This window comes from Ptychodera flava, chromosome 12 (assembly GCF_041260155.1).
Source record: "Ptychodera flava strain L36383 chromosome 12, AS_Pfla_20210202, whole genome shotgun sequence".
In the NCBI taxonomy this organism is placed as follows: domain Eukaryota; kingdom Metazoa; phylum Hemichordata; class Enteropneusta; family Ptychoderidae; genus Ptychodera; species Ptychodera flava.
In genome coordinates, this window is record NC_091939.1 from 76,184 (window position 1) to 103,758 (window position 27,575).

Genomic DNA, 27,575 nt, shown 5'->3' on the forward strand with positions numbered 1-27,575 from the left:
CTTGAAGTTGAGGTGTTAATTTCTGTGGTATTGATATGCTGATTAACACCTTCATTTGCATTTGCTTCACTTTCGACAACATCCATTAAACCTGAGTTTTCATCCACACAATTGTTGTCTTTTTGAACATTTTCAGTGTCATTATCGTTGTTTTCTGACGATCTATGATCATGATAGTTAGGACAACGTTTACGGATATGACCTTTAAGTCCACAGTGAAAACAACGCAGTTCATCTACAGATACATAAACGGAATAGAACCGGTCATCATATTTGATCTGAATTACACCACTGATGTTCTCATTGTGTAACAAAACATGAACTTGTCGTCTAAACGACTTCACATGTTTCAGCGAAGCATTTTTACAACCAAGAGGGATTGCTCTTAAATGTCCAACAACTCTACCAAGTTTCCATAAATGTTCCTCCAAAACTTCATCAGGAATGAAAGGAGGAACATTTGACAGAATTAATTTTGAGGCCGGTTTCACCATGTGTTCCACATCGACTAATTCATCAAACAAAGCAAACTTGGATTCAACAATACTTTCAACATTACCGAGTGTTGCTAAAAACACAACAACGGACTTATTCATTCTAGATGCAGCAATAACATTTTCACTTCCGACTTTCTTTGCAATCTCTTCAACATAGCTTTCAACGGGAACACCTTCAATATTAGTACACCTGACAGCATGCTTGCGTGTCAGATTCCGAATGGCTTGTCCTCCCGGGCGGCCATATTGCCGACCACGGGTTAACAAATGACAAAAAATAAAATCGAAGGAAATCCGCCTAGTCGAAGATGAAACCGGACCGGAAACAAGACCCCAAAGAACTTAACACTACTCACAACATAAACTGATGACAATTGACGAAGGATGGCACTTCTCACTGGTAGAAAATCAAAACAAGTAGGAGCCCTTCTTCTGTACGTCTATCCAATATGGCGGAAGAAGAAGAAGAATAAGACGATGACGACGACGGATGAGTTCTTTATTTATACTGATTGAGTAGAAAGTACTCGTACACTCGGAAATTTTATTGGTTCCATGCTATGACTTAAAATTGAATCAAATCCGATTGACTTAGATTACGGGTAACAACATGAAAGGTGAAAGTAAATGCCAAGACAATTGCAAGAGTTTCCTCTCATTTTCCAAGTTCAAGTCTACGAAAAGAACACTTTCTCGTTTCTTGAAGAAACAACCTTATTTTCTTAATAAACTAAAACTGTAACACTGTGTTTTTGTAAATGAGCTACCAATATTGTCGGGTCCTGCAAGACTGTCTCATATGATTAATTTTAATGCACTTTAGTTTTTGTTGCGAGCCGGTTTCAATTTGAAACATTGAACGAAATCATAGGTTTACAAGTTAGTTTTCATGTTACCGTTTTTACAGATTCTTCACATGAATTTGCATTGAGTTTTATAACTCCTCGTTTATGCAAATCCAGGAGAGCTTTGAACTCATTCATAAAACCGTGAACTTGAGAATTGGCCTGGACGTTGTCATGATAATGATACTGCACTCTTTCACCTCGAGGATCCGTTGCAAACGGCCAGAAACCATACACGTGCACTTGGTCACAGATTACCAAAGCTACTGTTGTAAGATACATACCTGTAAACAAGACCAGAGAACAAAAGATGAACACCAGACTGTGAAAAAAAAATTAGTGATTCATTGTATGCTTATCAATATTCGATCAAAGTCTTTTATTTCTGTCGTTGCTGGAGGACGATTTTTTTCTAAAGCTTTCTTAGTCGTAAACCTAGGTGGTGGTTTCAATCGGATTCGAACTCACAACGTACGGCACCCAGTCACCTAACGGAGAAGCCACAGACAAACGGCTTGGCCAAATCCCCAATCTCTAAAATGTTTCAATAACCGAACTAAGTTGTTACAGTTTTAGCTCACGTGTTCACACACGTGAGCTTATGTCGCAGCGATGTCTGTTTGTCTGTGTTTCTGTGTGTGTGTGTGTGTCTGTCTCTCTGTCTGTGGGCCCGATATCTGAAAAACGGCTCATCAGATCAAAAACAAATCTAATACATAGATTCAGTTTGCAAATAGCAAGAACTGATTAGTTTTTGGTGGGTGTGGCCTGCTTACTTTTTGCTCATTTGCATAATCAATGGTTTTAGAAAAAACGGACATACATTGAGAACGACAGCACACAATTTGATGAGATTTGTTACACATGATGATCACAACAAGATATATCAGCCGTGAAAGGTATTAAGGGATGACATGAAAGATAATTGCTAATTTGCATATTAATGAACTTTCCTTATTAGGGATATATCTGAATTGACGATCACAATAGACGAAACTTGGCATGTAAATGGAAGATACTATGACTTAACATTATTGAAGGTCATTAAGCATTTTTACTTTAGCAATTCCTAATTTGCATATTTAATGAATTTCCTAATTAGGGAAATATCTGAATTGACAAGAATAAAGTTGACGAAACTTGCTACATATATTGAAGGTACTATGATACAACATTACTGAAAATCATTACACATTTTTACTTCAGCCAATTCTTAATTTGCATATTAAATAACTTTCCTAATTAGGGATATAAGCTTATACCAGGATTTATTTGATCAAATTTGGCAAACATGCTATGTACATTGATGATACCAGGTTAAAACAATATTGAAAGTTATTTCGCATTTTCATGTCAGCTATTGTATAATTTTTGTATCTATTGAGCTTTGACAGTTTGGCGTACACAGCTGAAAAACTTGACAAAAGGCAATTACACCTGCTATATAAAGTGGTGATACAATCACAGCAGTCAGAGAAATTTACTATTTTTATTTCAGCTAAAAAATTATATATTTGTAAACATACTTGATGACCTTTAGAATTAATCTGTGGTGAATGTTGTTCATGATGTTGATCATGACATGTTTAATGTAGTTGCAAGGCAAAAGTTTAAATTTACACACACTTGCAATATATAATGAAACACGTGAGCATTTTCAGTTCATATCTGGTTCTGACTGCGACCCCTCCACACGCTGTAGAGTTCATGAAGCACTCACGCCCGTACAATCACTATCACACATCACATACAAACTTAATCGAAGCGAAACAATGAATACATCGCTTAAACTGGGCGAAAGACAGCATCAGGGACAATTCTGTCCACCAGCAGAGCTATCAACCCAGGGTAGAAAATATGGCGTTTCAAACTGATCCTAATAACAAATAATCATCCACATCTACAACGTTTCACTAAAACTAATTTATATTCAGATGAAATTTATTTCTATAACAGTGAGTGGCACTTAAGGTAAAGGGCGACGAATTCGGACGCGCACATGCTTTAGAACGTTTCTGCGCAGATTTAACTCCAGCCTGCCGCAAATGGGTTATTTTGTAGCGCATATATTTAACATCACCTGTCATTGTTGAAATTGCGCTTTTACCTAATTTTTTGACCCAGTGTCTTAGAAATACATGTGACCTATAACCTTGTCATATTTTGACCCCCTAGGAAGCTGGTTTTTATTCAATATGAGCGAAAAATTAACATTTCTCTCCCATTTATGTGGCGCAAATTATCCATTCACCTGGAGATATTGTAAAAAGTAGCGTGGTGACACCCTTTTATTAAAAGTGTAAACTAAATGGTATTATGTCAGGAGTTTATTCGCCAAGTTTGGTCAAAATGACACCATTCAAAGCGACAGGAAGAAAGTTCGAAAATTATGTAGTGATATAATTTCGATATCGTCATTTTGTAATCGATACTTATGTTAAAATTTCTTCACAAACATCATGAAAACTATACATTCGATAGATATGGATCTTAAGTCTTGGTATTTATTAAAATTAACTCGTTTGCTAAGCGTTTTACAATTGCTTTCTTTAGTTTAAGTGAATTATATCATTTTTATTTATTTCTAACGACGCCATTTTAACGTCCGTTTCCATGGAAACGAGCATGGTGACCCCCATTTTTTATTTCATTTTTGCACTTGCACAACTTCCAAAAATATTTGTGCAAAGTTTCAAGAAAATGACACCACAACTTAATTTTGACGTAATTCGTAGTACTTCACCTTAACAAGATCTGCTGCTAATGTTTTCACCACAATGTTACACATACTCTGTTCTGACTAAATCATATTGGCAATACTGTACAATTATAGTATGACTTTTAATTCGCTCTACGACAATGGTACTTATCTACAACATCTTTTGGCTATCTTTCAGTATGATTTCTGCCCTCTGTGACTTTGTACATTTCTCACTACACATCAGCCTGCCGATCTGACACCACCTTACTTCTCACTGATCGTTGAGAGGTGTTGTAGATATGGACCTTAGTACTTTATTTTGAATACACTAATTAGAAGTTGCTGAAGATTTTGCAATTAGCCATTGGCCACAAAAGTTAGTAAATTTCTCACAGACCAATGTTTGAATATTTTTCGTTAGAAAGAGCTTATTTCCTGAGTTGAGCTCTATATATTGGCCTATCTCACCACAAATTTCCATTTCGGGAGTAAATAAATGTATTCATATATTCAGAGAATGAATCACCAGAAACTCAGATGTTTAGCTTTAACTCGCTTTCATCACATTGTTATGTAGGTCATTTCCCCCACACTCATCATGACCTGAGTTCAATTAGTCTAGAACATTCTCAAGGTCACTGCCCTTGATGACCTCACAACCTTGAATTCAATTAGTCATGTTTGAATGTTCTGGAAAGTTGATTAGTTGTGTAAGGAGATAATTTTAGAACAGTAATTAGCATGTCAATAAAAGTTCTAGATTGTTCTTATATGCCTTTATAAAAGGGACGTGCACAGCTTCCAGTCAGACTTTTGGGGATCGTGTCTCTTGTGTGTTACTAAACTCCAGCAGTAGTCATTCTCAAGACTTTTCAAGACCTTCACTGTCAACGCTGGATTTATACTGTGGACTTTGTGCAGCTTCAAGCCTGCAAGCCAAAGGACTGTTCATTCCATCCGACTGACTGTTACAACTCTGAGACTGGAGCTTTGCCGTCCCAGCTGAGATAAGTAGTCTGTACACTTTTAAAGCTTGTACTCTATCCCTGACTTAGCAATTAGTTTTATTTTTGTAATAAATTCTGTTTAAACGTTAACTGCTGAGTTCACCCTTTTGTTCGTTTTCTCTGCACGTAACAATTGGGGGCTCGTCCGGGAGACGAATATTTTGAGCCGTTTGACAACATTTTGCCAGCCTTTCAAAACTACTGTATACTGTGAACTCAGCGAAATTCAATCATGGCGGAATTCAAGCCAGACGAATTTATGGATGACCTTGATCAGGACACATTTAATTCCCTCAGAAAAGACAACCTCATAGCACTGGCAAATTTCCTTAAAGTAGATGTCAAAAGATCTATGCGCAAGCGAGAAATTCAGTTCAAGATTGCAAAACATTTAGTTAATTCTGGCCATTTTGAAGAGTCTGCCTTAAAAGATTATGAGCCTGAGTCTTCCTTCGAACTCAAAAATTAGAATTAGAAATACAGGCAGATTTGGAGCTTAAGAAATTGGAATTAGAAAAGGAAAAATTACAAATGAAAGACAAAGAATTACAAATGGAAGAAAGACAGAGAGAAAAGGAGAGAGAATTGGAAGAACATCGACTACAGTTAGAAATGAGACGTTTAGAGCTTGGACAGTCAGGAAAATTCTTCCCTTCAGACAAGTTTGACATCACTAAGCATTTCAGGTTAGTTCCCCCTTTCCAAGAAAAGGATGTCGATAATATTTCCTTCATTTTGAGAAAATTGCTCAGAGTCTGAATTGGCCTAAGGAGTCCTGGTCTATGCTTTTGCAGAGTGCTTTGGTGGGTAAAGCCAGAGAAATTTACATTCAGTTGTCAGTAGAGCAGGCTTCAAATTATGATTCTGTGAAGGAATTAATTCTCAAGGGCTATGAGTTGGTGCCTGAAGCTTATCGTCAGAAATTTAGGGATTGTGAGAAGGTGAAGGATCAAACTTATGTTGAATTTGCTCGAACAAAAGAACAACTGTTTGATCGTTGGTGTTCTTCGGAAAAGGTCAGTCAGAATTATGACAAATTACGACAGCTTGTTTTGATTGAAGAATTTAAAGGTGCATTCGGAGTGACATCAAGACGTTTATCAATGAACAAAAGGCAGATACATTGGAGGTTGCTGCACGTTTGGCCGATGATTATTCATTGACCCACAATCTTCATTTCTCAGCAAACCATCCCAGTCCTTTTCATACAGAAACAATGCAGGTAAATTTAACTCCTCCTTTTCATCCAGAATTTCTCAAAGGAGAGTAGGAAATCAAATGACAACAGTTCACAAAATTCAAGTAACACTCCCACATCATCAGATCCCAAGTCTCAATCTCCTTCTGACAAACAGTTCGGTACACTTTCTTGTAATTATTGTAAGAAAGACGGCCATTTAATGTCAGAGTGTTTCAAATTGAAAAGAAAACGTGAAGGTCAAAGTGGTCAAAGTGGATCTAAGCCCACCGGCTTTATTTCTTCATCAACTCAATTAGAGTCTAATAATGTGTGCAACACATTTTCTGAGGTTAAACCCCTCTTATCCCCAATTAATGAGGTCAAGGTCAATTCTTCTCAAGATAGCATTATGGGTATTTTCGAACCATTTATTCATAATGGTTTTATATCACTTTCTAGTGATTTTTCTTCAGCTACCCCTGTCAAAATTCTAAGAGATACCGGGCTTCCCAGTCTCTTTTGTTGGCAGATACCCTGCCGTTTTCTGAAAAGTCATTTTCAGGTTCTAAAGTTCTTATTAAGGGGGTAGATTGTAATGACTACATTCCTGTTCCTCTCCATAATGTCTATTTGTCTTCGGACTTTGTTTCTGGACCTGTGACTTTAGGTATTAGGCCTTTTTTGCCTTTTGAAGGATTCACCTTCTTCTTGGAAACGACCTTGCTGGGGACAAGGTCATTACTAATCCACTTGTGACTGATAATCCTAGTTTAGATCAGAATCCAGAGCCAATTGAACAAGAGATACCCGATTTATTTCCTTCATGTGCCATTACTCGAGCCATGTCAAAGAAAACTTCCGAGAATCAAAATACTCTCAAAAATAATGTCACAGATGTTGACTTAAATGACACCTTTCTCAGTCAGGTGTTTGACACGGATCATTCCGTTATCCCTCGTGGATTTGAAACTTCCAGTAAAACTTCTGCTGACCAAGTCAGACATTTTCTAGATCAAATCTCATTGCAGAACAACACAAAGACCCAGATATTTTGTCTTTGTTTGACAGGGTAGATGATGAAGGTAAACTTCAGATAGCTCTGTTTCCTATTATACAAAGTCTGGTATTCTCATGCGTAATGGAGACCTCCAGATGTTTTGGTTGATGACGATTGGGCTATAAACATCAAATTGTGGTTCCAAAGCCCTACCGTGCTGAAATATTGCGCCTGGCCCATGAAACGCCCTGGGCTGGTCACTTAGGAGTCAGGAAAACTTATCATAAAATTCTCAGTCACTTTTATTGGCCTAATCTCAGGCAGGATGTAGCACATTTCTGTAAAACTTGTCACACATGTCAAATGGTAGGAAAGCCAAATCAGACTATTCCAAAGGCCCTTTACAGCCAATTCCTGCATTTCAAGAACCATTTAGTAGGATACTAATAGACTGTGTGGGCCCCTACCAAAAACAAGATCAGGAAATGAGTACATGCTGACAATAATGTGTACATCAACTCGGTTCCCAGAAGCCATACCACTGAGAAATATAAAGACAAAGACTATAGTGAGAGCTTTAGTCAAATTTTTCACTTTATTTGGCCTCCCTAAATGTGTCCAGTCCGATCAAGGCTCCAACTTTATGTCTGGAATTTTCAACAAGTAATGGATCAGCTAGGCATTAAACAGTATAGGTCATCCGCCTATCATCCAGAAAGCCAGGGTGCTCTTGAGCGATTTCATCAAACTTTGAAAACATGATTAGGACCTACTGTTTTGACACAGAGAAGCAGTGGGATGAAGGAATTCATTTTTTGCTCTTTGCTGTTAGAGAGTCAATTCAAGAGTCTCTTGGTTTTAGTCCATTTGAGCTTGTATTTGGACACACAGTCCGTGGCCCACTTAAGCTCGTTAAAGAGAATTCCTATCAGACGATGATGATTGTCTGAATATTTTGCAATATGTCTCAGATTTTCGTACAAAGCTCTCTAAAGCATGTGAATTAGCCAGAGAAAATCTTGAGTCATCTCAGCAGTCAATGAAAACCAAATATGATAAAACACCTCAAAACGGAAGTTTGAACCAGGTCAAAAAGTTCTTGTTCTACTTCCAATTCCTGGCAAACCACTCCATGCTCGTTACTTTGGGCCATACCTAATTGATAAGAAATTGAGTGATTTAAATTACATCATAATAACACCTGACAGGCGAAAACAAAAACAGCTATGTCACATAAATATGCTTAAGCCATATTTGGATAGGGATAATCCTACTATAACTCAGCCTGTCAGTGCAGTCAGTTCAAGCCATTATGAAGATAGTGATACTGAAACTGACTTGAGTGAAAATACTCTAAACTCAAAGCTGGGCTCGGTCAAGCTTCAGAACTCAGGAATCCTGGAGAAGCTGGAGTCTACAAAGTTGGCACACCTCCAGCCAGAACACCAACAACAGCTGAAAGAACCAATCCATGAACATTTGTTCCAAGATGTTCCAACGAGGACAAACATCATCTACCACAACGAAGATGTCTGCGACAGTAATCCAGGGAACAACATCCAGACGGACTGAATCCTGCGAAAGCGGAATATCTCCAGGAGGAAGCCAAGTATTTGCCGAACAATGACTTTATCGAACTCAGTAAAAATAACCGGACTTTGCCGTGCATACTTTATGCCAAATTCAGTGCCATTTCAAGTTTTCCAACAACAAATTGCAAGAAGATAGTCATGGGACATCCTGTTTGCTACTTTTCACACAAATTTAACAAATCCCAGAGAAACTACTCTACAATCGAAAAAGAGTGTTTATCTTTGATATTAGCTTTACAGCATTTTGAAGTTTATGTTACTTCTTCAAATCAGCCAATAGTGGTTTATATTGATCACAACCCTCTTGTTTTTCTGCAGAAATTTAAAGGCAAAATCAGAGATTGCTAAGATGGAGTTTAATGTTACAGGAGTTTAATCTTGACATTAGACATATCAAAGGCAGAGACAATTTAATTGCAGACTGTCTCTCTCGTATTTAGAAATTATTGTTGTTCACTTTCAAGAAATTTTATTGTTGTTCACTTTCAAGAAAATTTTACTTTAGAGTAAAACAAAATTTGAGTACTTAAATCCTTTTCAAGATTACATTTGTAAAAGAAAGATTTTCTTTGAAAATTTTCTTTTTTTGAAGAGGGGGTGTGTTATGTAGGTCATTTCCCCACACTCATCATGACCTGAGTTCAATTAGTCTAGAACATTCTCAAGGTCACTGCCCTTGATGACCTCACAACCTTGAATTCAATTAGTCATGTTTGGAATGTTCTGGAAAGTTGATTAGTTGTGTAAGGGAGATAATTTTAGAACAGTAATTAGCATGTCAATAAAAGTTCTAGATTGTTCTTATATGCCTTTATAAAAGGGACGTGCACAGCTTCCAGTCAGACTTTTGGGATCGTGTCTCTTGTGTGTTACTAAACTCCAGCAGTAGTCATTCTCAAGACTTTTCAAGACCTTCACTGTCAACGCTGGATTTATACTGTGGACTTTGTGCAGCTTCAAGCCTGCAAGCCAAAGGACTGTTCATTCATCCGACTGACTGTTACAACTCTGAGACTGGAGCTTTGCCGTCCCAGCTGAGATAAGTAGTCTGTACACTTTAAAGCTTGTACTCTATCCCTGACTTAGCAATTAGTTTTATTTTGTAATAAATTCTGTTTAAACGTTAACTGCTGAGTTCACCCTTTTGTTCGTTTTCTCTGCACGTAACAACATCAAGCCAACGTTGTGCTTTCATTTGCCAAGTTTATTACCGAGTGTTTATACCATTTTCAAGGTGAACGCGGCAAGGAAGGAAATTGTCACTGGTAAACTAAATTTTTCGATTTCATTTAGGTGAAACATGCAAAGCTTTAAAGTCAATTGGTCGTCGCGCTGCGCATGCGTGACTTTTTTGTTGATAAACATAATTTTTTATAAACATAAGTCTTCTCAACTTCAGTTGGAAAGAGATGGAAGCAGTCCCTCACTTTATTAACTCCTCTGTAAGACTAAAGATCATGCACCAGTAAAATGTTAAGATCGGAAACGAACTTCAGTGCTGTATTTCTATTTATGTACTCATTTAAAGCTACGAACATTGAGACAGTACACTCGGCACATTATGTTGCTGAGTTTGCTGCACGCAGTCACAGTGAACAAACGGGATTTGATCGCGCGCGGTCACGTTGGTTGTACAAAATACCATGTACAGTACAGCAATAAAACATCACTAAAATGATCGACATAGTATTTATATTTAGGCGAGCAACAAGCACAATGCCTCACAAAAATATACTGAAGATCAGGATCGGCAAGCCAGAGCAGGACACGGGAGATGTTGTTGCATCGATCACGGTCCCTCCACAAAAACGTGCATCGATACGCGAGACGGGTCACCGCGTTGACGTACACGGATATGAGAATCCGGTCCCACAACGTACTGGCCATGCGACAAACTTGACCCACGACCACGTTGATCACCATTGCTAACATATTCCAGTAATACATGGCAAGAAATATCAAATGGCAGGAAAAAATAGACAAAACGGGTCAAGGGACCAGTGGCCGGCCACAGGACCCTTGACCGTATATCGCTGGTAAACTAACGGTTCGGGACGTCAAGAGAGCAAAAACACGATTGGAACTAATTTGGGATAATTGGATGGTGAAGTAATGTCTGTTTAATCTGCAAATGTAAGCTCATCTACTTTTCTTTTAAACCGATACACTTGCTTTTAGGAGTAATTTGTAATATTGCAACATTCAGCTATAGGGCGTCTAACACTTTTGAGAAATTTGAAGAATATGAAAATCCAATTATTTCAAATTAGTTCCAATCATGTTAAATTTTTTTGCAGTCTGTGAGCGATTGAGTTATTCGGGTAGGCACAGAGCGGAATCGAGTTGATTTCGGCCGAATATAGTTAGAAAAGGTACTTCTTCGTGCGTGGTCCAGATCGGGACCGCTTCCGCCGGATTTACCTATAAGAGTCAGCACGGCTGTGGTGGGAGGCCGTATAACGCCGGGAACACAGGTGCTACGCAAACTTTGTTATTATACCTCCTGATTGCCGCAGGACTGAATCCTCGTTCAAATGAGATAACCTCACAAAAAGACATATGAAAGGTCCTTCGTTTGACTTGATACTTATACCTGTACACGGAATTCTCGTTTGTACCACACCCCCGCGGGGGCAAATTCCGTAGTGGAGTCGGATTCTCCACAGCCGAGTAGGGCCCGCCATATGCATATACCCGGTTCTCTTGACACCGATGTTCACGCAGACCGAGGAACAGATTCTCCTTGTGGCGGGCATCGCTCTGCGAGCTACCAATTTCTGTAGCTGGCGTTATTGTCGACTGGACTCCTTTTGGACCTCTCGTCTTTGCTAGCGATGTCATGGACAAGAACCCGTCATTTGATAGTGTGTAAGCATCACATTAACACGCGTATCAATTCAAGAAAATCATGATCAAATGTGATTTATTACAGCGTGTACTTCCTGTTCAATATTCAGCAGATATTTAACATAGATTAATTGACCGGGGTAAGTTGGTATGCTTATGATAGATCGGCCGTCATGATAAAAAGCGGGAATATCACAAACATTGTAATCAACCCGTAACTTAGTGCGGAGTTCTCGGATAGGTTTTGAACCGAGGGCCCTCACGAGCATGCGCAGCGCGACGACCACTGCACTATAACATTGCTGTTGCCCTCATGTAACCCTATTGGACCTTGTGTGCAGTACATCGGAACTTATTTGCGGAGTTGAAATTTATCGGACATCGACCTAACTCTTTGTATACCTAAACTGTCACAATGTCTACAGCTTCGGGGAAAAATTGGCCTCTGTTGATATAATTTTTTTCTTTTTCTAAGACTTAAGATTTTAAGATGGCATTTTGATAATAATGACGATAAAAGTTTCTGTGGCGAGCACACCTTAACTTGATAAGAGGGCATTGTCACAGGCCAAGTCCCTGTAACATCTTTTCTTGTCGGTAAAACGTATATTTTTCTTAAATTTTAATGTCTATGTTACGTTGTTACAAGAGTTCTGAAAATGATAGTATTCGCTTGGACATCAGATCATTTCGTGAAATGAATAAGAGCCTTGTAGCACATAAAATTTCAATTCTACTCACACAATGTTCAAAATGGTAGAAACCTGGCGTAAGAGATTGGAACCGTGTCAGTTATCCAAATATTTTATATTACTTTGGTCGACGGTCACTTTAGCCGATTTAATCACTCTGCGTTTTCTTACCAGAAGTTGGTCTTTTATTCAAGTTATGACTTTCCCAGTAATGTCGTATGGCGGTGAAGTGGTGAGGATGTATGAAATACAGATTCTTCTTTCCTCTTAATAATTGTGCTGAAAGGATTGTCTCCGTTATTTGGGATGTGGTAGAATGAAGAAGAGTTGCCAAGTTATCATAACTTTTCAACTTGTAGATGAATTCAGCACGATCCTCGCTTGACCTCAAATTATTGTAACTGTTGAAAGTCGATAAAAGTCGTTGAGTATGGGTAAAAATGCCATGGTTATTATTTTCAGTAGTAGACGTGATTCAGGTTGATACAGAACTGTTGAACAAAAGGCAGATAAGGCCAACCACCTTGCTGTTAAGTACGCTATTTTTTCTTGGAGACAACATAAAATTGCCACATTAGACATCACTGTGAACAGACTGATAAAAATTGATAAATTGAATATCTTTCTCAATGCGACTAACAAAGACTGGTTAATTAGGAATATTTTCAGGCTAAACTGTACCTTTCAAACTGAGATTTGTTAAATGTCGACAATGTTGTTTTATTCCCGACGTCCCTGGAAAACGGTCCTAAGGTGGGAATATTGAACCTACAACAAATCAAATCGAGATAACCACATAAATCCAACAATTAATCATTATACCACCAGAGGGATGTTTAACACTCTATGCCTGTTTAATTATTTACTTCGGATATTGTCAAAAAAACTTAGGTGATTGCGGAAATGAACAATATTATGAAAAATCGCATGGTCACAATAGAGAAAGAGCGACCAACAAACAGGTAATTATGTAGTTTTCATTTTCGCATTCTTTTCAAAATGATTAACTATATGAAAGTTGCAATATAATTAAGAAAGCTCACACAGAATCGTTTCATTCTCAAGTTGAATCAGACATTGAGGTGGGATTGTAGTTTATTGATCCCAAAACTCGATCGACTTATACAACCTTATGACAACATCATCGGAGTCAATTTGGCGTCCACAGCCACTTTTCAATAGGATACCACTGTTTCCAACCACGCTGCATTTTTTGTACGTCTTGTCCACCAAGATTTGAGCCTGTTGAACAAAACCAATAAAGTCATTCAATATACATTATAAGGAACCGTGACATAAAAACCGTAAAGCGTCACTGTTCTTTCTAAAAGATATCTCAGAGCTGCATAGGACGACATCATGGAACAACATTTCATTCGACGAATATAATTTAACACACCTTTGGTACAGGTATAGGTCAATTGATTACTGTCATCTGAAACTCGACACAGAATTGTGCACGATCAATGTTCTTGTTACAAATGCGTAGACCCATTCGCAAACGACGCAACTTCAATTGATTCTTTTAAAATCAGTCATATGATACTTAAATATAGTATTCTTACTTCTGGTAGAAGTTGATATATGCCAGGTTTTATTTGAAACTGCACCTTCGATATTGATGCGTGTACTTTTTGGCTTACTCGAACATTCTTCTTCGTGAGAACAAACATCTTCTCCGTGTCTGTAAACACCCTCAGCTGCTGTCTAGGGGGAAAGAGCAATAACGACCGAACACCAGATCCATAACCACGTCACTTGTATAGGTATTTCGACAATAATTGAATTTCCTATTCTAATTTTCACGCTTACATTCACACTTACGTTTTCGGCCTTTCCTAACTTATGCTGAAGTGTCGATATTCCGAACAGGGATTGATATATGGGACGATCTTTAACGCTATGTGTTCCGTTGTCGCAAGGTAGCTATCGCTATTACTTTACGAACTACATCTTGTGCGGTACATTTTGTGGCCATTTAACTGTTAGAAAATGAAACCTTCCAATTTAATCGAGTATAAGAGAGACTTTTCCTTGAGGAAGGTGAAATCTAACGTTAGCCCTTTCCATATATTGGAAAAATACGAGCACTGAGACCCAATATTCGATATCGTAATGGGAGTATTGCATGAAAACGACAATTTATCGTGGACATAAGCGTAACTAAGGAACCAATAAATGTGACCACAGCAATTTTTCTGTGAAAGAAAAAAAAAGATTTTAAAAAGATACTAAATTTATCGTCACTGTGGTGTCGAAAGTGTTTGTGGAACAGACAAACACGATTGGAACTAATTGGGATAATTGGATCTTCATATCAAAAATGTTAGGTGCCATATAGCTGAATGCTTCAATATTACAAATTACTCATAAAAACAAGTTAGTGTGTAACTTAAAAAGAAAAGACGATTGGCTTACATTTGTAAATACTTCAGCATCCAATTATCTGTCCCAAATTAGTTCCAATCGTGTTAATTCATCATCGCATAATTTATAACGTAACCTTTAACCACGTATAAGAACAAATACTCATGACGTCATAAGGTTTGGTTATACCACTGATTTGAATATGAAAAAAGTAAAGGACTGGCGATGTGTTTTACTACGGAATTAGTACCTCCGTGTTTTTGCATTCAATGTGAACAAGAATTAAGCGAGAACCAGGGATTGAGAAAGGCTGTCCCGGATTTTCACAGTGGCATGAAGATACACACATCATGGCATGCACACATATACTCTGTAACAAGTAGCACCGTTAACTGCAGCTTCTGAGACTATTAAAGTCAGTCAAAGTTGATCGAATAGATTGCATCATATTGGTAGCCTTCCCAGGAACAATCTTTTTACGCTGTACTACAGAGGCAAATATTTCCCTTAATTAACTTCCACTCCCCTATTAATGGTTCACCTCCAAATAGAGAAGTTAAGTTACAACTACATACGAAGGACTTCATACTCAATTCGTGTGTGGAGATAGTAGCTCCATAGTTATCGGAGAATGGAGATAACACACATTATTGAAGTGAGACTCCAGCTTCCTCTCTCATAGTGTTATCATCCTGACGGAGGTGAATAAGGTGTAGTTTGTTATGCGGTGTGAAGGAGAATAGTTTTTGAAAGCACGTATTTGCATCCTTTATTCATGCCTTTCACACCCTGACTGTAGCTTTCTCATACTGTAGTGAAGCCGTAGGCGATGTGTTAATTACTGCGCCATTCTGTTTGTAAATCTTAGAGTGTGTTGTTATGTAACCTGATACATACGCCTAAAACCACGATTTTTGTGGCGTGACCGTCCTGAAACCTTTCAACACCGGCAATCATAAAATCCACAATTATGACGTTCCAAATAAGTGCCAAATTTTGTAATTCTGAGCGATTTGACAATGTAGAAGACCCTGTCGTTGAGTTTGGCACTTTTAAGTCGAAAGCAAATGTTGTTCAGATGTTCATTATGAACATGTCGTTTACCTTATGCGATCTCTGTTAGTGTTGTTTTGCGTCCATGGCATTGATAATACCTTAACAACACTTTTAATTACTTCCGCTTCATCTTTGCCAGTGATGTTTTGGTTTATAAATACCGATTGATTGATAGAAGGGAATACGCGATCGACCACAGGACTATGTTTGCCCCAGTCAGATCCCGTGATCAGTGGAAATGGTTCACAGCCGATTGTCCCTTTGTGTTCACTGTAGAGAGACAGAGCAGAAAACTAAATAGTTGAAAATAGTCAAATAGACAAAGGCAATTGCTGGAGCGTGTACAATTGCAACCTGCGATCTGTTGCTCTGAATGAAGCAGAATCCACATGTATAGGTAGGTAGTCTGTACCTCCATGGCACATACAAAATATTAAGTAGAATCGAATTGTATGTGCTTCTCTCCGGCTCCGGAATTTGTTATTATAATTCAAATGTCATTGAGAAGGCAAAGAAGGCGAGTTGCCAATTTGAAGATTTCGCTGTCAGCCTTACTCTTTACAGCGGCATTTTGACGAAGCGAAACTTCGATTTTGACGTTCAATATTTTGTCCCACTTACCGCGATTGAACCCCAGCAGTGCGACAGTCTTTTGCTGGTCGGGCACTACCGACAGTGTCCAAATTAAGCGACGAGAATGTGATGATAACGATAGCCAAACCCACACTTATCGACATGAAACTTTTCTTTCTCCTGAGTAATAGAGCAATCCCAATTTTCGGCATTCTTGCTGGGCTTTACGATAAAGTTCTTAGATCTGTTTACATCGAATGACACATTTGTCTGATCGCTGCGTGTGCAGGCTTTAGCTTTTGTTGGTGCTACAACTGTAACATGTCAAGTGACTGAGGGCGCTGTATTCTATCGATATGGTCTTGACGTGAACCAATAATTCAAAAAAACTTACATTTGACACACTGAGCACTAACTTGTGTTTTATTATATATTCTTATCATTGCATTCTACGTTTAATGTTTAACTATCATATTCCGTCATATTTGCCGTGTCTGTTTTGACAACAAGTATCGAAGCCTGTGGTTACTAATCCCATCGAAGTTCATGGATAGTCCCTGCTTTTATCGTACTCCTACTCAGACTATATAGGTTGGTTGATAATCCACGTATCTACTTAGACTATAGAGGTTGGTGGATAATCCACGTATCTACTTACACTTCGCGAAATTAAGTCTACTAGTAATCGTACTATACTGGAATTAGAAAATCAGTTGTGTTCGGCAGAAAAACGTATGATTTGTGAACCATCAGATATCAATATTGAGGTTTACAGTACAATTAAAAAACGTCTGGAAGATTTGTACTCCATGCTGGCCAAAGGTGCACAAATTCGCTCTAAAGCAAGTTGGGTGGAAAAAAGGCGAGAGAGGTACAAAGTATTTTTTAAGTTTAGAAAAAAAAAACCACGCAACGAAGAAAGAGATGAAATCACTTTGCAAAAGTATGGTACGCGCGTGTTTGATACAGAAGAAATTTTAGGGGGTCAGAAGCAGTTTTACAGTGACTTATATAAGGCTAAAGATAAAGAGGTTTCAATAAGGGATTTTCTTGGTGAAACGCACATTCCCCAACTCTCTGACGAACAGAATAGTATTTGTGAGGGAGAATTATCAGAAAATGAATGTCTTGTAGCCAACAATAGCATGGCAGTAAACAAATCTCCAGGCTCAGGTGGTTTAACTGTTGAATTTTACCGTTGTTTTTGGCATGAAATTTGTGATTTGTTAGTCGCTTCTTTAAACGAAGCCTACAGAAGTGGTGTCATGTCAGTCTCTCAGAAACGAGGCACGGTGTGCTGACTCTCCTTTATAAAAAGGGTTCAGAAGATGATTTTAATAACTGGTGTCCTATTTCCCTTCTCAACACTGACTATAAAATAGCTACCAAAGCCCTGTCCAATCGATTGAAACTTGTTCTTCCATCTTTAATTCACAGAGATCAAACAGGCTATCTAAAGGGACGTTTTATTGGCGAGAATATTAGTCTGATTGCTGATATCTTTCACTATTCGAAAAAACACAATAAGAATGGTGCTACAATTTTTGTTGATTATGAAAAGGCTTTTGATAGCTTCAATTGAAATTATAATAATGAAGGTTTACTTGCCATGAATTTTGGACAATCCTTTCGTAAGTGGGTGAAAACACAGAGCTGTATTAGAGCTGTATTCTGTTCAAAGGTTGGTGCTCTGAATACTTTAATCTTGAAAGAGGTGTTACATATGAGTGTTCATTGTCAGCCCTGTCATTTGTTTTGGCGATCGAGATATTAGCATGTAAAATTAGGCATGACAAAATCATCAAAGGTTTCGAGTTATCTGGTCGCAACAACACAATACATGAAGCAAAGATTTCATTATTAGCAGATGACACAACTATTTTTGTTCAAGATATTGCCTCTGTCAAATCAGTTTTTACAGTTATGGAAAACTTCCTCCATTGTAGCGGGTTAAAGCTGAATAAGAAGTAAACGACAGGGATTCTGTTAGGCAAGTTTAGACAGAAGGATGTGAAAGTTGGTGGCATTGAATGGACTACAAACCCTGTGAAAACACTCGGTGTGTATTTTGGTTATGATGATATACTATGCAAGAAATTAAATTGGGAAGAAAAAGTGAAATCACTCGAAAATTTGTTAAATTCTTGGGGAAGGCGCCACCTTACAATTTATGGGCGTATCGTTATTTCAAATCTCTTGCTGTATCAAATATAATGTACCTTGCTTCTGTAATTGGTATACCAGAAGATGTCTGTCAGAAAGTCAAGTCTTATTGACAACTTTGTCAAACGAAAAAGAAAAATTTCAAACAAAGTGCTTGAAAGAGGTTACAAATGTGGAGGTACCAAACATATCAATGTAAAATGTCACTGCAGGCTATCTGGGTGAAAAGATTAGTGGAAAGTAAAGACACGCAATGGACAGCTTTACCATGGTCGTACTTTAATCTTGATAATAGCACAAATTTACAACAACAACACTCTCTATGGCGTGTTGTCCCAAATAGTATTGTACCTGCTTTACCAGTTTTCTACGTCAATGTTTTGAACGCTTGGTATGATGTGAATCACAGTGTGGACCATGCAGATCGTCACTTCTTACTTGGCTGGTCTAGGAAATATTGTTGTTTTTACTCCATGGTTTCTACAGATGATAATTTTGAGGTTTCTGCCAATGATAGTAAAATTCGCCTGAACAAATTGACATGTAAGAACTGTATTCCATTCTCATACGAAAGCGTACTGAACCTCCTATGTACCAGCTTTACAATTTAAATGTAACTCCTCAACCTTATTTGGAAAAATGTGTATGATATTACAAATGAACTTAAACTAAGAGAGTTCCAATGGAAGCTTTTGCACCGTCTACTTCCTTGTAACAAATATTTGTATTTTGGAAGATAAAAGATACAATGCTGTATTCAGTTTGCCAAGAAATAGATTCCTTGGAACATAGATTTTTAAATTGTTCAATTGCTGTAAGATGCTGGACCAAAGCAAAAAACGTAATTAAAAGATATGTAGGGAAAGAAATTGAAATATCACCATCAAATATGATTTTCTAAGAGTGAAATGTAAGTACCATTACTGACGTACATAGAAAATCAGTAAATTTTTTAATAATTGTTGGAAAATGGAGTATCCATACATTTTGGATTGCAAATATAAATGTACCTATCGATGTGGTTTTCAAAAACGAATTCAATGTAAGATACAATCTTCTTAAAGAGATGCACTTAAAAGTTGACATACTGGTACTGCATGCTTTTGAGAGAATTGATAAATTAATGTAAAGAGCAGATTTGTTGTACATTGGGTTTTTTCCGTCAGTCGTGAAGATATTTTACAATAAAAGATAAAAAAGTCTAATAGTAATAAAACTATGTACCGATTTTCTAACGATGGTCATTTAAGGTAACATATCCGATGGTTTTTGATGTGACTGATGTAACAAATATAAACAGTTCGGAATTGATTAACGGATTCTAACGGTCTGTTCATTTTAGTATTTCAAGGCCATCGGTCCATGGTACGACATCATTACTGATAGAAATAATAAACAAGAGATAAAGAGCATTACGTATCTAATTCATTTACATTATTTCATAGGTTTAGCGCAAGAAACATGAAAAAAGCTAAACGTTCTAGTGTTTCTACATTTCATGTAAAAGTAATTCAATAAACTCATTTGTAATTGAGAATTATTATAGTATTGATCTACATACCTTTTTCCGATATGTGAGAAAATTAACAAGTCAATAAGAAATGAAATCCAAGGTTATATTTTCTGTCAGATTCTATATATTTGTAAATTATGTGATGAATATCTGATGTACTGTGCAAGCATTTGCATATGGATATAGATTTTAACAAAAGATAATGTTTAAAAGTGAGACATGTGACAAGCGTATCTCATAGTCAGATCTGGTTTTGCCAAGCTGAAAATAAAATCCTCCGAAAATTGGGAACAAACTTAAAAAAAAATTTAAATCTTTTATTTCTTGGTTCTCAAGCATTTCGTAAATCATACGCAAATAGAAATACCAAAGTTTTTCCCTGACATCAGACAATTTACTGGATATCATTGCACTTCCTGGTGTAACTATCATTTGGCATGTGTAACACTATTAATGTTAACCAATATTCGATAAAAGGCTCGGCAGTATGGAGAAAGGTTGGATATCTGCCGCAGTCTCCGAGAACAGCTAAGTTCGCTGCTTTACTTGAACAGCCTAGAAATACACGGCATGTAAGGAGCTGCATCCATTTTAATTTGCAATTGTACTTTTTGAATCCGCACATTTCGGCGTCATATACTAAAATCGCCAAAAGCATTGTGTCGAAATATCAGGCCATGTACAGATCGGAAAATGATTTACTTGGCTGATTTGCTATAGTCTTGGTAGCCATAAAACATTTGAGATGACATGAAAGTAAACTACCAATGAAATCAACATTTTAGTATGAAACTACTTCTACCAGTTTTCCTCTTAATACCCGTTTTTCCAATTTTGAAATTTACAAGCCGCTTTAAAAACAATATCCTTATTTTTACCCTAAAACATGGTTTAATTTCTACTCATCGCAGTATGAGCTTAAACCATTTAGCAGTCGATGTAATCCTACTATTGTGTCTAAAAAGTGCAGCATTATCTGCAAACAAAAAAGACAAAGAATTCAAACTAAATCGGGATTCACAACGTAGCCCGTCATGATGACGCTTGCTCGGCAGTTCCTTTATTAAAAATGACAATAGGAAGGGACTTAGTATGCAAACCTGTCGAAATCCAAACGAACACTGAAAATAATCTGTAAAATTACAGTGAGAACTAATGCATGATCCTGATATGCGGCACATACCATCTTAAACATATTGCCACCTATTCCTCCATTCAAAATAATACCGGTATACAAAAGTCTTTGTCTATTCACATATCGAAGGCTTTTGAAAAGTCGACGAATACACAGTCAATAGTAAGCAGAATGAAAATATTATCATAGTAGCATGGCCACGTCTAAAAGCCAGCCTGTGCTTCGTCAATCTTTCCATGAGCGATTAGTAAACATGACGACTATTCGAATCAGTAGAAATGTTGCTAAATACGCGTTATAAAGAAATTCTTTATTTTGTAGTTCTTTAGAGAATCACAAGAACTTGTCCGAATCGACACCCGTGTGTGATGTAGAACAGGACGGATAAAAAAATCCGAATTACCACTGTTCTACGTCATCAACCGGAACATTTTTTCTTGCACTTCGCCGTGCCGCTTTCAGGCACAGGCCGATTTGTCACGATCGATGCCGTGCTCTCATGATATTATCCGGAAAAGGTGATGCGGTGGGTGATATTTCAGAAGGAAAACACGGAGGCTATATCCGATGAATTTCGAGTCGCTAAAGCTTTTTTTGTACGAAGCTATTTAAAAGAACAGAATTGAGGTGCCGTCGCGGCTATATAGCGCTCCAGTCTATAGTTTTATACGGAGGGCTTAACGTGGACGATGAACCTGGCAATAAAAACCCGAAAGTTATACACCTTAACGTAAGTTTAACTGAATAAATAAGTACCGTATGATCTTCGGAAAGCGACAGAGAAGGCAAATACATCTAACCATCCGACGAACAACGATAAATGTCCTTATCTCATAAATATTCGGTAAATTACCGATCCGAATAGCCGAACCTGCAGCGTGGCGCTGTAGCGAAGACATCAGTTGTCAGCTAGGTGCAGCGCTATGCCTATGGATGTATTATCGAACAACGACTCGGACAACAGAACAGAGTTTCCATCAAATGCCAAAATTTTGAGGTATATACGGGCGAGATATGTGTCACTGCTAACATTAAAGTTCGTAAGACATAAACATTGACGACCGGGATCGGGATTGACGGGTTGACACCGGCGGAGACCGGTGGTGAGGTGACGGCCGCCACGTATTTAGTTTGGGTCACAGAGGGTGTCATCGAACTGAACGTCTCGAGCTCGCCAAGATCGTAAGCTCGTGATATTCTGAAAGCTATGACACCTAGAATAATCACTACTGTTTTGATCTTGCTGTTGTCTTCCCTTTATTAATACATTTGAAAATATTCTTAATAACTCTGGTTACAGTATCATGGCTGTCAGTAATGTGAGCCTGACATAAACAATAATAACAATACAATACAATACAATACAATACAATACAATACAATACAATACAATACAATACAATACAATACAAAACTTTATTGCTCAACACACTCAGGGAGTGCGGTAGGGCAAAAATTACAGAACTCCAAGTTACGATAAAGTTGTATTTGCTGTACTGGAGTAGAAAGTATCAGAAATATTAACATAAAACCAGACGGACCAATATAATTTCATGTATTAAATTAAATCAGGGCTCAAAGTTGCGACCATTTTCGCTTAGGTGACCAAATTTTATGACATTGCGAGTGACGGTTTAGTTTAGTCGTATTTTGCGACTGAAAACTTTTTCCAAGAGTGTAGTTGCTCAGTGTTCACAAAAGACCCACTAGATTACGTTCATATGAGATATGACAGGCCAATGGGCTCTTGACCATGCATCGCTGGAAAGCTAAGGGTCTCGGGCGTCACGAGAGCATTTTTTTTTCAGTCTGTGAGTGGTTGAGTGATTCGGGTAGGCATATATTGATGATCGTAGAAAGTAGCAAGGTTTGTTACATGAAAGCCAGTGAACGCACCGTATGAAAACGCGGGTACCGGTCGGCATTTAGGAGTCATATGAACAAACACTGCTTTCTCTGTAACTGTCAGAGGTAAGATATTATTCAACGGATGATCTCTTAAATTTGGAGGATATCGATGTGGTGGCCCTGAAAAGGGCCGTTTGGTTTGTGAGCGATCAATATGATCACTCGGAATCAGAGCTTTTGGCCTCTTCTAAGTGTTCCAGTTCGGTACGGGCACACTGAAACGTTTCTGCATTTTCGAAGTAGGATTCTACTAATGCAACAACAGAACCAGAAACATCTTCAAATATGTCCCCAAACTCGGTGTTTAACTGCAGGCGAAATCGCTGATCTTGAAGATGACTCTGATTATGTTGTTCCTGAGTATACAGTCACTCGAATGTGTTCCGGGAAACCGCACATATCAAATGTTGGTGGATGGAAATTGGATTTCCAATGGAGAGCACACTGATGTTATCCCATACACTCATCTTGAAGTCCACCGTTTTGTAACTTAACAGTAACTATACTAAGACAATTCGCACCATTATAAGCTGAAATAATAAACACGTCCTTGGGCGCATTATCCCAATACGATACTTTGTAACAATCATGAATGACGCCATAGAGATTAATATAACTGTATTGCGTCCTCAAACTTTCGAATGGTAAGCAGTTATAGAACACGCAGAAATAGTAATTTTCCTAGCACATTACACAACATTTCTAACAAAACACAGTATGTTTTCCAAGGCAAACTTCAAAAACACGCGCGCGTGGGATGCAAAACAGGAATTTAATTACGTTGGTCTCAGTTAAGGCCAAACGCGAAGTACATTTTCATTCCCACCGAACAAAATTTCAAAAGACATTTTCGATTTTTGATATGAAATAATTACTACTACTTTCCGAGCCTGGGTTGGATTATACTAGACAGGGGAAAATCCGTCTCATGAACTTTGTTTTGATTGGCCTCACAAGGAAAACCTTTGCAATTGAGCAAAACATGACGGCAACCAGATAACATGAATGCTAATCACAGTAATAATGGTGAAAATTGTTGACAGCTTTGAAAATTGCACTCACTGATCCACTTTTACGCAATCTGTGAAATCATACTTATACTTGCATTTTCAGGTTTTCACAAATGCAACAAATCACCAGATTTTCTTCGAGTCAAACTTAATTTGATCCAAATATTGCGGAAATGTCAGTTTTATATTAAGTTTCGGTGCTTCCTGAATTGATGAGTAGGCGCTCATGTAATTTGCATCTACACGGCGAAATGACAAGATAACTTCACCTGAGGAAGTCGGTGGCAGAATTGTATGACAGATACATTACACATGTTACTGCAGTAAAGCACCAAAAATTAACATTCCCGTATTTTGTTTTCCAACAAAGCTAGTTTTACTATAACGGGCATTGTACCAGTTGACATGTGGATTTTTTCGAAACCTAAGTTCAATTTTTGATAAGAATGATGCTTGCACACTAGTAGCTTTTCTATGGGTATGCCATGCGGAGAGGAGTTCAACAGGCTGCTGCAGTTAATACACAAAAACGCAATACTAAAAGAATAGCCAAACATTGGAGATAGTGATAGGGATTTAATTATCATATTTTACACTTTATATTGATTTATTTGTACCTATTCGAATTATTTATTGTATTCATTGTAATTTTTCATCGTAAATAAATAGCCAGAAAACAGTTAACGCTTGCCCCCCCCCCCCCCAACAAAGAATTGCTTCCTACACTCTGAGTGATGTACACATCGAATACGAGCGACTTTGCTGCAAAGATCAGGAAGCAAGTGATGTTCTTTGCAGGCAGCATTGAGATACATGTAAAACTTAAAGGATAATACAGATAGTTTCATAAATTCGCTCTATTTTCTTTTGCCAAAATTACGTGCATTTGCTATGTTGACCGTAGTATGATCATGATATGATATTGTGTATGCAGCATTGGCCGACGCGGCCCAGTAGGTGCAATAATTGTTGCCATGGTGGGCTGGGCGTGGGCTTGGGCTTCTGTCGATCGTACGGCTCGTCCTTGCTTTAGGCATAGCGTGAGCCGCACGATAGAAGCCCAAGCTGCACGGCCCAGCCGTAATCCCAACTTTGCTCGGTCTTGGGCGCTGAATTTCCGATGTTCGATCTCTCAGACGTCCGGTTTCTGCATTTGGGTCTTAAAGTGACGATTTTGGTACGATTCGTTCCATAATCTTATAGCATTCGCCTATCGGCTCGTGCTGTATGTTGCGCACTGTACCAAAAAATCTTGCGTATACCCTTGTGCGGCGGGAGTTGTTGCTTAAAATAAGTTGACATCAAATATAAAAAACACTCATAGTTTAAGAGATTCATAGTTTGACGGAATCATAGTTTGACGGAATCATAGTTTGACGGAGAGTTTTCCCTAGTTTCCTCTAGCGCCATCCAAAGTAATACAAACGCTAGTGACTTTTTCGTGTCCATATAGGAATCACCCATAAATTAAGTTGTTCATCAAGATGAATCCCTGCACAAATATTAATCTTTGTTCTGTTATATGTCATCTTTCTAAGTCATTAATTTCTGTCCCTGCTCAAGTATTTTCTCAGTTGAGTGACGTGTACAAGAAATGCAAATTGAACAAATATTCTTCTTTACCGCCACAAGTACAGAGACAAGGTTTACTTTCTGTTTTATAAATTTTAATTTATATCCGCAAAGGAAAGGGCCTATCAAGATGATTTAAAGTACCCCGGATGTAAAGAGAGGTCAAAGTACAGAATAGGATCACAATATACATCTTAACGATAAAGATGGAATTTTCTACATTATAAGTAGCAATAGTCAGATGCACACAATGCTGAAAGTGCCATTTCATATCCTAATTGTTTCTATTTCTTCTTTTTTTACTTCATAGTTATCTGCCCCCCAAAAGTGAATATCTTTCCTTTCTAAACGTATTTCCCTATCTTCTTAATAAAAGTGCAAACTTCATAATGAAAGCACTGTCATACTATAACATCAGTTCATACCATCTCTTTTATGGCCATTGTTCTTTACGATTCTTTTGTCATCCTGCCTCAAGTCACACATGAAGGCATCTAATCTCTGAAAACAATTAATTTTATAAAACTTTTCCTATAGTTACCAAATCACCTAAGCCATACGTGTAGATCACTATGAGAGGTAGCAGCTTCTATAACTGAAGCATATAATGATATTTTCGGTGTGTCTATACAAAACAAAATTGGCTGTAAACATTATCTTTACACATTTAGGACATTACAAGAGAACAATAGGAGAGTTGCTCTCGGTATATCAATTTATGTTATTACTTCCACGTAGAGGGCGGTATAACTTCAAAAGCATACTGATGCCCGTTGAGGAATATGACATTACGTCATTTCAAACCCCGATAGCTCAAAAAGAAGGATTTCTTTAGAAAAGTAACGATAAAAATAGCGAGAGCAGGAAAAACAAATTACAATAATATCACACACTGTATGAAATACATCAAATGATATGTGAGAAATTCGGTTTGTTACTGCCTTGCTCGCTGGGATTTAATGGTCATCCTTCTGTATTGTGTAATGCAACTATTACGTAACATAACTGTCACCATGAAAACACTGAATTTTGTATAAACGATGAAAGATAAAGTTACTGAAATATGCATATTTAATTAGTGACAACTGATCCTTTAAGGTTCAACGTTATCTCAATTTTTCAATAATATTGTAGAACGAATGTGTCAGATCTTCAAAACATGTTGAGAACCATTGTCCTCAATTGTTTTTTTGTAGTTGCTTTAATCGTTGGGATTTGTTGTTGTTGTTGTTGTTGTTGTTTTGTATTTCGGTTTTCCAAGAGGTTATGTTTGGAGAAGACCTAGAAAGGTGTGAAAATATACCTACTCTTCAACACTAAATGTACTCACACCTACCATAGCAAGCAAATCAAACATTAAAATTAAATTTCAAGATTTAAGGAATCTCAAATTTCATGACAAGCAAAAACAGTTGTCTGTTTTTTGATACTGTGTTCCAAGAATTCTTACTCGGCAGCGATCTCTAACGTGTTTATTTATGCTAGGAAGACCAGTGTATGGTAGACCAAAGTATGGTGGACCAGTGTATGGTGGACTAATGTATGGTACTGAGACAAGCGCAAGATAGATCAGTGCAAGATAGACCAGTGTATGGTAGACCAAGTATGGTGGACCAGTATATGGTACACCAGTGTAAGGTAGACTAGTGCAGGGTAGACCAGTATATGGTAGACCATGGTTGACCAGTGTATGGCAGACCAGTGTATGGCAGACCTGTGTATGATAGAACAGTGTATGGTAGACCAGTGTATGATAGAACAGTGTAATGTAGACCAGTGTATGGTTGACAAGTTATGGTAGACCAGTGTATGATAGACCAGTGTAAGGTAGACTAGTGTATGGCGGACCAATGTATGATAGACCAGTGTATGATAGACCAGTGTATGGTTGACCAGTCGTCAAAAACAAAAAAGAAAAGA

The 27,575-nt window shown here is 37.8% G+C and overlaps 2 protein-coding genes across 2 annotated transcripts in view; one reads left to right on the plus strand and one right to left on the minus strand.

The window, feature by feature from the left end:
- Positions 1–1,207: 1,207 nt before the first annotated feature.
- LOC139144632 (CMP-N-acetylneuraminate-poly-alpha-2,8-sialyltransferase-like) lies at positions 1,208–16,667 on the minus strand. Its single transcript, XM_070715335.1, has 7 exons — positions 16,403–16,667; positions 15,830–16,051; positions 13,924–14,065; positions 13,488–13,600; positions 13,040–13,126; positions 12,530–12,759; positions 1,208–1,626 (listed from the first exon to the last, which is right to left on the minus strand). Exons 1-7 carry the CDS (start codon positions 16,564–16,566, stop codon positions 1,385–1,387), a joined length of 1,200 nt encoding a protein of 399 aa, XP_070571436.1. The 5' UTR covers positions 16,567–16,667; the 3' UTR covers positions 1,208–1,384.
- The window catches only part of LOC139144631 (BAI1-associated protein 3-like), a 52,082-nt gene continuing 40,666 nt past the window's right edge, over positions 16,160–27,575 (plus strand). The window contains exon 1 of the mRNA XM_070715334.1: positions 16,160–16,178. The gene's annotated coding sequence lies outside the window, so the exon portion shown is untranslated. The remainder of the gene's footprint in view (positions 16,179–27,575) is intronic.